The 16,856-nt window shown below is 39.7% G+C and overlaps 1 protein-coding gene across 1 annotated transcript in view; it reads left to right on the top strand.

The window, feature by feature from the left end:
- The window catches only part of KCNH1 (potassium voltage-gated channel subfamily H member 1), a 253,988-nt gene that overhangs the window by 140,848 nt on the left and 96,284 nt on the right, over positions 1–16,856 (top strand). The window contains exon 8 of the mRNA XM_018552733.1: positions 11,208–11,407. Within this exon, the coding sequence (XP_018408235.1) occupies positions 11,208–11,407 (200 nt within the window). The remainder of the gene's footprint in view (positions 1–11,207; positions 11,408–16,856) is intronic.

The raw sequence follows: 16,856 nt of genomic DNA on the forward strand, positions 1-16,856 counted from the left end.
GAATCAGCTTTTGGGTTTACTGAGACTTTAAATAATATGTTGGTGTCGCCTCATTACCCACAGACTGCTGACAAGACAATGAAGGAGCAGCAACACTGATAATCACTGTTTCTGCTCTCTACTTGGATCAGAATGCTCCCTGTTAGCACATGTACATTTACCAAAGCCTGTTTGGCTCCCACTGCTGCCCTCCCCTCTCCCAGTCTGAGTTCTGTTGTGCAGAGTATGATAGTATACTGATGTAAGACAGATTCAGGTGTTTATACTAGCTGTATGTAAAAATACTGTCTAATTATATTTAAAGCAATACACAACTGCATCAAATGGTGTTTTTATATCTGCTTTTCTATAAGCAAAGTGTTTACTAAGTCAACAAACGTAGTAACGTGACAAGTAGACTAAACCTGGAAGAGTGGATTTTGTAGATGAACCTTACTGAGAAACTGCGGCAGAATCTATATATTATATATGCTTCCACAGAAAAAGGAAGAAGGAATATTTCCTATCCCACCTCAACCTAACCACTGAACAATCACTTTCTCAAACAATCATCCCCACGCAGCTACCTCCTCATGTATCACTTGCCCCTCCCTTTTAGATTGTAAGCCCTCACGGGCAGGGCCCTCCTTACCATCTTAAATTGTATTGTGACTGTAATGTCTTCCTTATATTGTAAAGCGCTGTGCAAACTATTGGCGCTATATAAATCCTGTATAAAATTAATAATAATAATAATGTGCTAATAATAAAGATGAACATCAAGAAGCTAACGTTCAGCAAATTAACATAATTGGGAAAGTATATAATGATTGTAGATGTATAACTGTCCCTCTCCCGGGTGGTGTGCCAAGGCAGGCAATTACAGGATAGAACATGATCTTCACTCCGACTCCCAGCAGGTCTCATCACCCCAACTGTCTTGAATATGGCATTTCTCAGGGGAAACTTATTCAGGCTGCATCCTTCAGAAACACATGAGTGGTCCCTAGGTCCCAGTCTTGATGCACCATTAAGAGGGGCCAGAGCACCAACCTCCAACATCTGTGGAATCAACAATTTTGTATTAAAAAAAATGTACTGTATAGTGATTATGTATGTAGTTGATTTATATATTAATTATATTACAGGACTAATATATTACAGTATATACTGTTTATTTTCTTTTCCAGTCAGCAGATAGAGGTTTTGGCATCTTTTCATATGTTCTTTTTCCCTTTTTCCCGAAATATATGAAAAGCAAGCTGCATTAGCTGTGCTGTCATTGGTGCACCATGTAAACATCAATTAAAAACATGAACTTTCAAAAATTAAATTGATCCCTATTAGAGATAGCTAAACGTCTAAAAAGTTTGATCAGTTGTGATCCAACCAAACCTTATAGAATTTGCAACCTCTGAAATTTGGCATTTTTGGTCAGAACCAGGCTCCAAAAAATTGTGCATTCCAGAGCAGCAAATTATACAAATTTGTTCAGAATGGTTTGGGAAGCTCCTGGCATTCCTGAATGATGGGATGATGTAATAAAAAAGAAACAGATTGAATCTTACCTTCCTCCCTCATTCTATGTGGATTCCTTGATCATACAATTGGGCAAAAAAGTATTTAGTCAGCCACCAATTGTGCAAGTTCTCCCACTTAAAAAGATGAGAGAGGCCTGTAATTGGCATCATAGGTAGACCTCAACTATGAGAGACAAAATGAGAAAACAAATCCAGACAAATCACATTGGCTGATTTGGAACAAATTTATTTGCAAATTATGGTGGAAAATAAGTATTTGGTCACCTACAAACAAGCAAGAGTTCTGGCTCTCACAGACCTGTACCTTCTTCTTTAAGAGGCTCCTCTGTCCTGCACTCATTACCTGTATCAATGGCACCTGTTTGAACTTGTTATCAGTATAAAAGACACCTGTCCACAACCTCAAACAGTCACACTCCAAACTCCACTATGGTGAAGACCAAAGAGCTGTCGAAGGACACCAGAAACAAAATTGTAGACCTGCACCAGGCTGGGAAGACTGAATCTGCAATAGGCAAGCAGCTTGGTGTGAACAAATCAACTGTGGGAGCAATAATTAGAAAATGGAAGACATACAAGACCACTGATAATCTCCCTCGATCTGGGGCTCCACGCAAGATCTCACCCCGTGGGGTCAAAATGATCACAAGAACGGTGAGCAAAAATCCCAGGACCACACGGGGGGACCTAGTGAATGACCTGCAGAGAGCTGGGACCAACGTAACAAAGGCTACCATCAGTAACACACTACGCCGCCAGTGACTCAGATCCTGCAGTGCCAGACGTGTCCCCCTGCTTGCGCCAGTACATGTCCGGGTCTGAAGTTTGCTAGAGAGCATTTGGATTATCCAGAAGAGGATTGGGAGAATGTCACATGGTCAAATGAAACCAAAATAGAACTATTTGCAAATAGTTTGCAAATAAATGAGTTCCAAATCAGCCAATGTGATTTGTCTGTATTTGTTTTCTCATTTTGTCTCTGATAGTTGAGGTCTACCTATGATGCCAATTACAGGCCTCTCTCATCTTTTTAAGTGGGAGAACTTGCACAATTGGTGGCTGACTAAATACTTTTTTACCCCACTGTATAAGGACTTATTACTGGTGGTAATGAAAATGTAACTTTACTTCATCTCCCACATATTTCTATCTTCTGTATTTCTCCCCCTTCTTCATTTCTCTCTCCTTTCCTACCTTACCCACATACCTTACCCTCCTTCCCCTTCTCATCAAGGACCGGACAATTCAAACAAGTTTTCTGCACCCTCGAAACAATATTCATGTTCAAATGTTGCTTTAGTTACAACCACTACTTTCCTTAGACTTTCATGGTCAATAGTTTATTACCATACCATTTTATTTCTTCTTTATCGTATATAATACATGTCATGTACACAAGATCGACATTGCATATGTACACGGAATTACTTGTTAATGCACTTAAAACCGATAAAAATCATTTTGAACGAAAAAAAAAACAGCCTGGGCCACTTCCTTCAAACATTTTGAGATACTAATATCTCATATCTTGACATACTAAGATAGAAGGGTGGAACCTGGTGGCACTAGCAGCCAAACTAAGGGTTCCCAGGCAACAGCAGTAGCAAATATAAGGCAGGAACAACCTTTAGTCCCTTTCTCCAAAACATTTTTGTTGGGAACCTGAACTGCCAAAGACAAACACTGAAATTAGGATTCATCCCAGGACATCTCAACTAATGAATGCCAGTTGAAATCTAATGTCATCTGATTTCCAGGATCAACTGTAATCCTCAGCCATTATATACTCCCTTTAAAGTACAGGCAGCACTGAACCCCTGATCTCTCAGGGGGACAGTGCTGCCTGTCTGACCTCCTGCAGGAGCAGGTGCACAGAACAGACATAACCCCCTTCATCAGATTCATTTGGAATTACAAAAACAACAATCTGTTTAATACTGTTGACTACACTGACACATATTCAACCTTTACTTCAGTTTGAAGGCGACATTGCTTAAGGCCATGAATGGCCTCTTTATCTTTTAAATTATAATTTCATCAGTTAGAAGAAGGATAGAATTAAAATTTACATCGCTAGAGAACGACTATTAGAATTTGTTGTTGGGTCAGTTTTCTACCTTTTCATCCAGTAAATAGAGTCCTTTGAAGCTACAGTCATGATTAAGTAATCATTGCTTAATTCAGTTTTGTAATGACACATTACAGTTACTACAGGGAGAGCTGAATATCTATTTCGGCAGATTAATTTTGCCTTTGGGGCTGTATACATTATTATAATTGTTATTCATTCAGCTAGCTGCACTGCGCTTGTGAATGTCTGGAAAGCTAAACAGTCCAAATAAAATATGGACTAAATAATCATTGATACAAATGGATAGAAATTGATGACCACCACAGGCTATGTCTGTCAGTTACTCCTACGTACAATGATCTTCCTCTAGCTTAGGGTGGAAGCTCTACACTTTGCTATGGATATAGCTCATGTATGACTCATTTATTATTGTACAAATATGAAGGCGTGTGCTGTATTTTTATACTTCTATGTTTTGTTTGATATACTTTATATGCAATGTGGAGCAGGGCAAGATTTCTATATAGGCTATATAGGCTGTGGCTTAGGGCAGCACACTGACATAATACATCATATTGCTGACTGTCAGTAATATATTTTGCCAAGTATAATAGAACGATTCGGGTTGCCTGCAGGGCAATCCTGGTGCGTCCTCATTGTTACTTTCCCTATCCAGTTTGCTCTCCATTGTTGTTGGAATAGTGTACTGTATACCTATAGCTCACCCACTGTGGTTCTGTAAGCCTTAAAGTACGACTGAAGTTAATTTTTGTTTACATTTTTGGATAGGGAATAGAAGCATTGTCAGAATCCGTTAGGGAGATTTACCCTCTCCATTTGTCCTGGTGACCGCTATCACTACAAAACAGGAATAGGTAGGAAATCTACCAATGTGGGCTGGGGACACTGTTTCCGGGGGTTCTACTAACCAGTAGGAATTTCCGTGACTTTGGCGGTGGAACCTTTTTAGAAGGTGGCTGAGTGGCAGTTTGCAGGCATTCAGAAGCCTATACTGCTGTCTCCTCAATGCCATATTTCATCCCAAGGGAGATTTTCCATCAAAACTGTGCCGCAATCGTGTGCCGAGTATTTGGCATGCAGTTGCGGCGCAGTCCCATTGACTTCAATCACCAAATTTGAAAGTGCCAGCTGTCAAACGTCATATGCCAAGTAAAAATTGCCATACCGTGAAACTGCCCAGCTGGTGCAGTGTTAAAGTCCTGAGCAGCAGCCATGTCACATTGTAGGTGGGCAGTCAAGGGACAGTAAAAATGTGGATCAACTGCATGTTTTTATATACATATATATATACATTTTTAAAGCTGGAACTCGGCTTTACGTCATATTGATGATTGATTGCATGGGTTTCCTTCCACACTCCAAAGACATAATGGTAGGTTAATTGGCTCTAATGTGTGTATATATGAGATGGGGACCTCAGATTGTAAGCTACTTGAGGGCAGAGACTGATGTTAATGTACACTATTTTAATTGTCAGCGCTATATAAATATGATATAATAATATTTAGCTGATCTCTTTTTAGTTTTATCTAATTCCCTTGGAAGCTTACCTGAATAAAGAAGTAATTCACTCCAGCTCTCTATCTTCTTTCTCATTTAAGCTGTTATGTTGGGAAGATCTGATACTGTAGACCCTTGGTTCTCAACTGGTGGGTCGTGACCCAAAAGTGGGTCGTGATCCCGTGTTCAGTGGGTCTCCGCATGCCTTCCACTTTTTTAGGTGAGAGGCTCCTTGAGGTGGGATGGGATGAGCTTATGGCCGCGAGGGAGCTCCATCTATACATGCATTCCTTACAGCTCCCTGCTGTGTCCTATAGAGGTGCCTGGACCTGGGTGACATCACATTCTGGCTCTCGGCACCTCTACAGGGCACGCAAGGGAACTGTACAAGCAATGCACATATGGATGGAGCTCCATCACAGCACAACAGCCCACACTGGACCCCAGGCTGAGGATCCACTCCAGTTCTCGTGAGGTAGGGAGACTGGGTGGACCTTAAAAATGTTTTTATAAAAATAAATATTTTTTGGAGTGTGTATGTGAGAATGTGTCTGTGGTTGTGTTTGTATGTCAGTGTTTCTGAGGACCCGTTCACACTAGTACAGTGCATTAATCGCATAGTGCCATGCGATTAACTCACTGTACCATGCAATCGCACCTACTGTGCATTCTGGTGTGGGAGGCGTGTTGGGTTGACATTCATTTGAATGGTACCCCAAACGCACCTCCCACCCACACCCCGTACGCCCGAACTGGAACGTGAGGTACCCTAATTTTGTGCATTCCATTGCAGTGGGACTTGGGTCTCTTACGCAGGTTGAGAACCACTGCTGTAGCCGGTTTGTCAGGAAAAGGAATGACCTGTAAATACACATAGTACAATTTAAAAAGTAAATTACATTTTTGGTTTTTTTCAAAGAATGGTTTGGTAGGATTTTTAAAAACTACCTGGATCTAAAATCTGAACAAAATTTTGACTCTTGTTCATATTCTAGGAATTCCTATCTGTAGTGCAAAAGGATGGATCTCCATGATACAGTAATAGTTAACTTTGTTTCTTTCCGTGAGTACCATAGACAAGTAAAGAAACTGAATACTACTGTAAATGTACCTGCTTATTGTATGTTTACTAGGTGACACTAACTATAATTAGAAAAGAAAGAACAAGTGCATTACTGCAGGATAAGGAAGTGATTTATTTATTTAGTAGAATTACCTGTGTGATCTCTGAGTGTATTTTACAGAAGAGCGAGGTAGACTGCAAGTCAAGGTTTATTAATGGAGGCATATTCATCAAAGAAAAATTGGGTTAGCTGGAGCAAGGTGATCCATCCATATTTATTAAGAAAGAGAGGTGATTATTTACTATGAGCTCCAAGGTATAAAACGTGATTGTGTTATAAGACAAACTAAAGGTACTTATGGATGTAAGATCACTATAGACTCATCTAGATAAAAATTGAATTGGATCAAGCAACAATTTTCTTGTTTTGGAGGGGCAGGAAATAGACCTTGTTGGATATTTTTAGGTAGTTGCTATTGTTTCCATAAAGGTAAGGATCTTGCCACATTCTTCTAGAACATTAGTATTAACAGCAGGTAATATGTGCATGTGTAATACTATATTGATAGTTCCAAAATTTGAATGAATCCTGCCCCAAATGTATTCTAATGAATGTCTCTGGGCTCTAGCAAATAATAGATAATATTGGTTTGATTTTGTACAAGAGTTGAGTATCTTCACTTAAAGAATGGATAGGCTAGATACTCAATGGTCTTTAGTAAATAGTCTGCAGTCATACAGGGTTATTCATAAAAGGGTTATGAGTTTGGAGAAGGCAGGAGAAGCGAGCAATCAGGGACAACATAGCTGAACAGGAAACTGACCTGAATTGGAGAATTTTTCCAAATCAGCTATGTTGTCCTAGATTGTTCACTTCTCCTGCCTTCTCCAAACTCTTCACCTTTTATGAATAAACCTTATAGTAATGTTTTTGACCTCTAGTAAATGGATAGTCGACATTCCTACTAATGTCTTTGACCTCTAGTAAATGGATAGTCTGCATTCCTGTTAATGTCTTTGACCTCTAGTAAATGGATAGTCTACATTCTCTATAATGTCTACCTCTGCTCTGTTTTGCAGTAGCGTACTCGTACTCACATGACATTTCACCTGCTTGCATCTGAGGGCTACATTTTCACTTGAGCATGGTTAGAAAATATTTATTTGTTACAATATTCTTAAAGAACATGCCTGTTGTTGAATAAACCCTGTTTACCCCACTCTATTAAATACATAAACAATAACAGGAGGCATGAATTGTTTACCTGTACTGCAGAACTGACCCACCAGTTGCTGGAATGCACAGTAATGGTACACCTAACTCCCCCCTTCGCTCTGGGGCGGGAGGGGACGTGGCGGTGCATTGAGGTCAATGACACCGCAGCCACGCCCCCCGCAAGTACGATCATACACTGGACCTGCGTTCCGGTCCAGTGCGAACGCAAATGTTGCATGCTGCATTTTTTTCCGTTCGCACTGGACCGGAACGCAGGCAATGTTTGCTACACATCTGATCACACTGTGGGTGGGGGGTGTGGCTGCGATGCGATTAATTGTGCGTTCCAGCAGCTACTGCTCTGGAATGCACCGCAATTGGTGTAAACTGTACCTAAGATTTCATTTCTGAGTTTAGTGTCACTTTAAGCTATTCAACTATAGTACACCGCAAATATGTAAAATATGTATTTTGCATTACTATGAAGAATCCATGCATTTGATTGTGAAGAAAATTCAGATGTGTAAATGTGGTGGGGTATGTTTGGTTGCCTTTACACCACTCATAAATCATCTTTTAAACCCATACAGCAAACAGAATAGATGGGTGTACTGTCTTTATAGAAGCTGTTTAAGAATGCCAAACATTGCTGGGTTCTGCTTATCACAAAGTCCCAGCTAAGAAGATCTTAATTGTGTAAATACGTTTAGGAAAAATGTTGATCCCCCGAGATACTTGCCTTGCTTGCCAGGGACGTCCTTACCTTCCTACTACTTCTGGCACTTTTTTGATAGCAATTAAGCAAGTGTCCTGGGAAAAGGGCCAAACTGTAAGACCTGGACTGAGATTCCTCCATTAAGACTCTTATGTAATAACATTTTAATTGCATTATTAAGGTACCGGATTTTGTGAATTCCTGGCCTACATCCCCCATACAGTATGTGTTTGGTACACTACTTCTTAGACACCTATTACAAATTTAATCTTGTATAAAGAACAGCTTTAGAATAGATGACACCCAATATTCTATTTCTAGATAAGCCCTTTATCTAAAGATCTTCTCTGTACCATTGATGTTCCTTTTAGAGATAATGGTGCATTTAGTGGGATGTTATAGTGCTTCCTTATTGTTGTGCTTTTTTATTATTTTCTGTTAAACTCCAAAACTCTCCTTTCAGCTAAGTGTGGGCTTTAGTGGGTTGAATCACTCTACTCACCCCATCTCTCCAGTGGTTTCGAGATTCTTGCAGTAGTTTATGTCTACACCCTTTCCCACAATGCTATAACAAACTTTTCAGTAGCTGGATTCTCTAAAAATGTATTCTACATTGTATAAAATCCACAGGGAAAGTGTGACACCATCACTAGGTTTAGTACTGGCTATGCTACCACCATTGCGGGAGTTTTGGTGTATAATCTCACAACTGCAGTTCCCAGTGTAAAAGAGTTGGTAAGAGTTGTGAGATACTACATGAGTCTGTGTTGTGCAATCTCCCTCATGCCCCAAGGGTTAAGAGAGAGAGAGGCTGTGATCAGCTTAGGGAGGGGGCAGTATCAGAACCAAGGAACACTCTGACCTTCATTTTTGAAGGCTCCATTCTGGGTCATTCAAAATAAATATACTTGCAGCTATAGAGATTTAACTAGGGGGCAGCAATGAACAGAACGCCAATTCCAAGAAGATATTTTGAGACACTCAGGAGGTAGGCTACACCCTATGTGGCATTATCACTGATTCATTTTTGTGATGGAAACTGTAGTGGGTTTGGGTCAATTTAGTTTTAAAATTAAGCTCTGACCACAACAAAAATTTAATTTAAATGTATTCCTCAAAAGCCACAAGAGATATAAAATCACTTTGTGTGGAACAAATGCCTTTGTAGACCCAGATATTAACTTGTAAAAGCTGTGGTGCCAGCAGGCCCACCGGCAACAGGCTGCCTGCAGAAATCTACAGGAGGGCAGATGCAAGACCAGTCACCCTGCACAAGTAGAGAGAGCTGTAATGACTGGTCTTTATTGCAGTGCCTGGAAAGAGGCAGAGTGCAGGAGTTGTTTAATGCTGGATTACTACTCAGATCTGGAAGAAATTTGGAAAGGACACAGAGATTCAAATAAGAATACTCATGAATATTGTGTTTAGACAATATTGGTTTAGCACGGATCACAGCTTTCATTTTTTTTTTTTTTTAAATCTGCATATTTTAATAGTTGCATATAAATGTTTTTTATTAGGATTTTGAAGGTTTTCTTTTTTTACATAGAAATACAAAAGCAAGAGAAGCATGCAAACAGTTGGCTGCATCTCATACTGTAGCTTAGATTTAACAATGGAGCATTCACTATCACTATACATAAGTATCAGAGTCTGATACTTATGTATACTGAAAGAATAAAAATATATGCCACAGTAAGATTGTGAGTGAATTGTATTATTAAGAGGCTACTCATCCTTCTAATATATTATAGTATGTTTCCAGATAAGGTACAATTATGAGGAGAACATTGCAATATTAAAGGTATAGTAATAGCAACAAGTCATAAATACCCAGAAAAACAGCACATTCAAAGAAATTAACATAATAAACACAGAAAAATAAACAATAAGTAACATTGCCACAATAACCACCATAGCAATCCCTCTAGTAGTATCCACCACAGTGCTGTTCATCTCACCCCGTCCATCTCATCCAAACAATTTAGAACCCCAAACAGGGATTATACTGAAAATCTGGTACACAGAGGATGGGGTGAAGTATAGGTAGAGTTCCACTCCTACTCCTAGAGAGCCAATCAACCTAATACGTTTCGTAAAAGCAGGCAGGTGGAGCAAGGCCAGGCATCGATAGCCATGGGCCCCACAACCTTGGAAACCTTTGTGGACAGCCTCTATGAATCAAAGCATACCTTTCTTTTGGAAATAAAAGATTAACCTGAGAGTGCCAGTCCTCCAGAGTAGGTGGATGAGGGGATATCAATTTAAGGTCAATCAATTCCCTTGCCACAAAGAGAAGCCATATAATTGAATCCAAAACCCCTGGGGCATACTGGTCTTCCACAATAAGGCTCAGCATGCAGAACCTAGAATCCAGGGTTAGTGTGACACTAAATACTGTATATTAATAATGGAAGATACAATCTCCTCCCAGTAGCGAAAGAGTTTGGGACATCTCCACAACATATGGATTAAGTTGACGTTTTCCCCTTGGCACCTTGGACAATCTCCTGATTCTCTTCTGCCCCACTTAAACAATTAAACATGGCAAGTATGATAGACTCTATGTAGAATAAATAATTAAGTGAGCCGCTGTGTAGGCGAAAGGGTGGAATAGGGTGTATTATCTAGAATTGTGTCCCAAGAGTCAGGGAGTTTGCCCAAGTAAATTTGTTTTAATGCAAATAATATATACAATTATTGTTTTACAAATAAACATATAAATCAGGGTGATCACAAGCCACAAATTCCCCAGTGCACTATGGATTTTTCTAAAGAGAATGCACGGCAGACATTGTTTTATTTTAGCCACTCTGATTGATATTTTAAATGGAGGGAATAAATTTCTGTTCTGACTTAATTATTTGTGTATGTAAATTTCCGCATGAGATACTGAGCTCTGCAAATAACACATTTTTAACAACAGGTGGCAAAGAGAAATCAGAAAAGTTGAAAAGGAAGCTAAATCCCCACCTGCTGGCTGAAAATAGAAAAATAAATAATATTTTATATTCAATATAAAATTTTTTTAGTCCTGACCACAATACATTGGGCTAATTCAATTGTAACTAACAATATGAAATGTTCTCTTTCATTTTCAGCTCTTCTATATGCAACTATTTTTGGTAATGTGACCACCATCTTCCAGCAAATGTATGCCAACACCAACCGCTACCATGAAATGCTGAACAGTGTGAGGGACTTCCTCAAACTTTACCAAGTGCCCAAAGGACTGAGTGAGCGTGTGATGGATTACATAGTGTCTACCTGGTCCATGTCTCGGGGGATCGATACTGAAAAGGTGCATAACTGGTATTATTTTAGTGTGTTCTTCCAGTGCTTCCTGAAACAACCCACAGCTTATTTAGAGGTAACTCTGAAAGAAATACTTGGAGGTCTGTGTTTGCTATTAAATCATCATCAAACAAAATCATAGATACTGCATTGTCAAGTGTCAGATGATCAAAGTGTGTATGCCAAATTAGATTATCATAACAAGTTGAGAGGTAAGAAGACATAATAAATACAGTATAAGGACTAGGAGAAAATTACGCAAGAAGGGGCACTGGGGTATTGGTGCTACTTTATTCATCCTGGACCTGTTCTGGTGCCTAAAAAATCCCTCATTAGCCTTTTTGTTTACAGAAATGAATCAGATACACGGGGAAAACAGTAAAAAAAAAGGTAAAATAGAAAGTTCAAATTGGCAGTACACTAGCACTCATCCCTAATTCTTACAAAGACAAAGGAATAAAGCTGAATAAAGGAATAAATATACATAATCGATAAGTAAGCTTTCAAAGCTGTAATAATTTAATATTTTTTGCCCTTCTGACTGGTTCTCTTTTTGGAGCAACCCTACACAAAACGGATTTTATCACCTAGAATCCAGTGAAGTCTCTTCCTTATACCTTTGGTCATGTGGTCTCTTCCTTATACCTTTGGTTATGTGGTCTCTTCCTTATACCTTTGGTTGTGTGGTCTCTTCCTTTTGGTTAGAAAGTTTTACTTGCTTCTCCAGCAAGAAAGACCTAAAATCGCAAAATAACATGGAATACACTTCCCGTAATGAAAGGAACATAGTTCTGCATGCACTCTCGCTTTTCTTGAAATATTAATTCGTACCCAAAGCAGCCAATCCTCTAAAGGCTTTGTATTTCTCTAAATGTAGCAGTTCCCTCCAGCCTGTGCCATTAGCAGCATGCTGCCTCTGCATTCTATTACAGCTCTGGCGCATTTGAATAAACCACTTAATGTATCACATTGCTGCTCCTGTTGTGTGAAGCAGAAAGGTTGTAGGTGCGTGTATACTCCAGGCTGTCATAGCAGTGACTTGAATAATGAGTTTGTTTCTTGGATGAGAAGTAATATGAATGTTTCAGTAAACTGACTTTAGGTTTTGTGTATCTTTTTATTACTTTGCTAACGCAAATGTATTTTTGCCAAAGGAGCCGTCCCACCTATTTCTGGAATCGGACATATAAGTCACTAAAGGCTAATACATGAGACAGTCAATAATATCTGCTCCCCAGGGAGGGCTGTATTTTATTGATTACCCCTCTAATAACCACATTACCCATAGTCCATTGGATAAGTGTATTACACAAAGTGACTGCGGGAATATGGCATGTTCTCTGTGACTCCTAATGCATAAATAATTCATTTAAAGGGTGGCTCTCTGTAAACCAAAATACTCTAAGAAAGCCATGCCTATTCTTTTTCACACTATTTACTATTTTCGTCATGCAATCTTTTTTTAACTTAACATTTAGGAAAAATTATTGGTTTTACTCAACTATATAGCATCTCCTCCAGTGCTTTACAGGGACCACTGAACCTTTCATAGCAGTGCCTGCAGGTGATTAAAGCTGGTCATATATTGGCTAGCTAAAAACAATTGAACAGTTTCCCCCATCCATGCTAAACAGAGTGGATGGACAAATCTTCCGCTGTGGCTATTGTATTCTGACATCCAGTGCTGTCACAATCCATGAACAGTGACTGCAGCTGATTGCCTTTAGTGACTGTTCACCCAAGAATAGAGTTGAACTTGATCTCTATAGGTTGAACTCGATCTCTATAGGTTGAACTGGAACTCTATAGGTTGAACTCAATAGACTTGTCTTTTTTCAACTTGGCTAACTATGTAACTATGAGAATTTTCAGCCTGGCTCCTTTAAACTTCAGATCCAAAGGTGTCGGGTAAGACACTGCCGACAGGGATACCCATCAAGAAATAGCCAACATTTGCTCCAGGTGTGGCCAGCTTCACGCTAATGTTCAGTCTACACTCATACACACAACAGAACAATTTACAAGGTTATTCACAAATGGTTGAAGAGTTTGGAGAAGGCAGGAGAAGTGAACAATCTAGGATAACATAGCTGAACTGGAAAGTGAGCTGAATTGGAGAATTTTCCAAATCAGCTATTTTGGCCTAGATTGTTCACTTCTCCTGCCTTCTGCAAACTCTTCACACTTTTGTGAATAACCCTGTTAATCTTCTACTATATTTTAGGATTGTGTCCAACACAGGACCATTGTGCTGCAAGGCAAGAGTCACTTGTACACACTATTGACAAATGTAATTATTTTTCCATAAATGAAAAATGTGTTAGAAAGGGAAAAACAGGTTGTTGTTACTGTATATAGGACTTTGGTGGTAAACACAGAATTGAAGGAAAAACAGTAATCACCCCTATAGAAGTGTCTGGCAGCTCTGACATACTGCACATGTGATACCAGCTCAGATGACACAAGATTATTTGGTGTGTTGTTAATCACTCCATTAATATTCACTTGTTGTGTAAGTGTACTGAAATTACAGACATTGGACAGTGAGCAGGTAATGTTCTTAAAGTTAATCAGTGGTTAAGACATAAAACCACTTACTGCATAGAAAAGGTAGCTCTGAATGCTAATGGTTAGATTCTGTGCAGAGTTCCTCATGAGCCCTGAATTCTGGGGGACTATCAGAAACATTTGTATGAACTTGACCTATTTGCATGTCTTACAACTGGCCCATTACAGCCAATAGTGAGGTTTAGGATGCAAATGGGGGCATATGTTGCTAGTGACCAGATAGTTGTTTGTACATCAGAATGCCCTGGTTACTTTGCAGAGATTGCACAGTGACATTAATCCCCCCAAGTAATGCAATCAACATGACAAAGTTTTTATATTTTTTATTTTAGGTGAACATCTCCTTTAAGCTATGAGTAAATAATCCCCATGCTTTTAACTTCTCCTCAACCCAGCCCCCTTTGTGCAGCATTGTATAGCTAAATAACAATTGTCTTATGTCTTATGTGTCATTATTCGGACTGTAAAATGATAGGTTGTAATTACAGTGGGCCAGAAAGTAAAAGAACATAATATATGTTGTTTATTACTTGCTGCCTATGTCTGAGGCCAAAGGCAATTTGTTGATGAGAAAACTTTTTTTTCTGAAATTGAAGAAACAACCAAACTTCCTATAACCTGAAGGCCAGGAGAAGTAAGCACTGTGCACTGTTTTCTTGTAACTTTATGTTTCTTTCTAAATATACAAAAAGCAAAATATTACCTGTTATGGAAAGCTGTCTCCTTCTAAAAATGTGGTTTCAATTAGAAGTATTTGATATGTTTTTGGAAGAGGGGACATTGCTCTTTTTCTGGCTGGGATGCTGATTGACTGGGAAGCTCTCCCGGCCAATCAGCATGGAGCCGGGCAAACAGCATGGAGCTGGCTTTCCGGCCAATCATGAAGCCGGGTTTGTGAGTCAATACCCGCCGCCTAGCTTCCTGATTGGCTGGGAAGCCGGCTCCATGTTCCCTCGCGGGACTGCCATTCAGAGGAATTTTCCCCCTGACTGGATGTTCCGGTATTGGGGGTAAGTATCGGAGCGTTTGGGCAAGTACAAGTACTATTATAGGTATCTGCGCATCCCTAATTTTTAGTTAGTGACCATAGATACCCTTTTATTGTAAAAAAAAAACAGAAAAAAAATGAGAAATCATCGTCCAGCAATATACCTGTAACAGCATAGATTCAGCACTGGACAGCTCCCACACACTTACAATACAAACTCTAGGGGCAGAAGAAAACATACTGCTGTTAAAAAGTGTATACTGCTTAAAATCCACTTCATCACCATTAAAGGAGAACTATGAGATTCCCACTCATTCTCATACTTAGAGCCGACCTGTGACAAAGAAGCTGTCACACGTCGGCTCTATTAATCGGGTAGTGAGCGGACACATACCGTCGCTCGCTTACTTTCCGATCATCTCCCTGCAGAGAGCGGTGACTGTCAGTCACCCCTCCCCGGAGGGATTCCCACCATCCCTGAGTGGAGGAACGGACGGGGGAGGGGGCGGGTACAGCTGGCTCTGCCTCTAGATAGGCAGAGCCAGCAGCTTTGGGTAACGGGAGGAGGTTAGTATGTGTCCTCCCATGATCCGTCCCGGCTGCAGCGCTCTCAGTACATCACGGGCAATAGCCCGCTATATACTGAGCTTTGGGTAACGGGAGGAGGTTAGTATGTGTCCTCCCATGACCCTAAAGAGAACTATGGGGAAAACACTTACCCCATGGTTCTCTTTTAAAGAGTTGTAGATCTCTGAGAAAAGGAAAGAACACATTCTGAAAATCTACTTCCATGTTTCAGTAGGGGACTAGCAGATTCACCAGGCGTATACAGAGCATGGAGAGCTTCTATACATAAAGGACAAAGGAGTGTGCAGACTCTAGCATCTATATTTAAGATTTATATACACTTCAAAGTGGCATTAAGCTCTCAAGCTTTTTTTCAATAATGAATCCAGGTTAAAAAAAATAATAAAAAAATATACATTGCACAGCAAAGTCTTTTTTTTAAAAACAATTTTTCCCAAGCACATACAGTCATCATGTTTCTGAACAGCTCCAACTCTGTCAGCTCAGCTTTGAGCTTACTGTCCAGTACAAGATCACAAGGGAAAGGGCAGTCTCCAAGAGAAAACCATCTACTAGCTTGCAGAAGAGATGAAGGAGTGGAGAGCAGGACAGTGTCTTGCCGTATGCTGTGTCTGTGTGTTTGTGGAGACACAGCTTACAAGCACACACAAGGGTGGCTCCATTGGATCCTGCAAGGGGAAGGAGCCACCCTAAAACAGGATATTAGGGCCAGTACTCAGGGGAACAGATGATTCTGCGGGAAGCTAAAACTTCTAAACATCAAGAAGCAGCATCCATTATAAGTGATTAAATCAGCATTTGAAAAAGCTTAAAATCCTTTTGACTTTAATACCTCTTTAAGCGATGATTTCAGTATAACAAACAGATTTATTTCTTACAATATTTGATCTTGATGCCTGTATATTGTTCTGCCTCTCTCATTCTACAACCCAGGCTTTATGTTTGTGCATCCTTCTCTTTCACATATTTTTTATCTTATTGCAATATTTGCTTTGGCATTGTTCTAAACCCCCGTGTATCAGTACTAGTGGCACATTGAGGCAGCAGGGGAGAGCGAGTAAGGTAAATAGTGTGTCTGCGATACAGCATTTCAATTGCTTGGCTTGAAAAAAATACAGGCTTACCTTACAAAGAGAAATGCTCATGGATTTTGTTATTTTTATTTTACAGTTTAATTTTCACGAGTTTAAAAACTGATGTTTATTTTTACAAAATATATTACAGGGGGCATAACTCCAGTAAGAAACCCCACGGCTGTCTGCATGTTTGTTGAAGCCTGCGGAAACTAACTAATCTAGATTTTCCCATCTTT

The sequence above is a fragment of the Nanorana parkeri genome, unplaced genomic scaffold (genome assembly GCF_000935625.1).
Source record: "Nanorana parkeri isolate BGI_ZX_2015 unplaced genomic scaffold, ASM93562v1 scaffold1, whole genome shotgun sequence".
Classification (NCBI taxonomy): Eukaryota; Metazoa; Chordata; class Amphibia; order Anura; family Dicroglossidae; genus Nanorana; species Nanorana parkeri.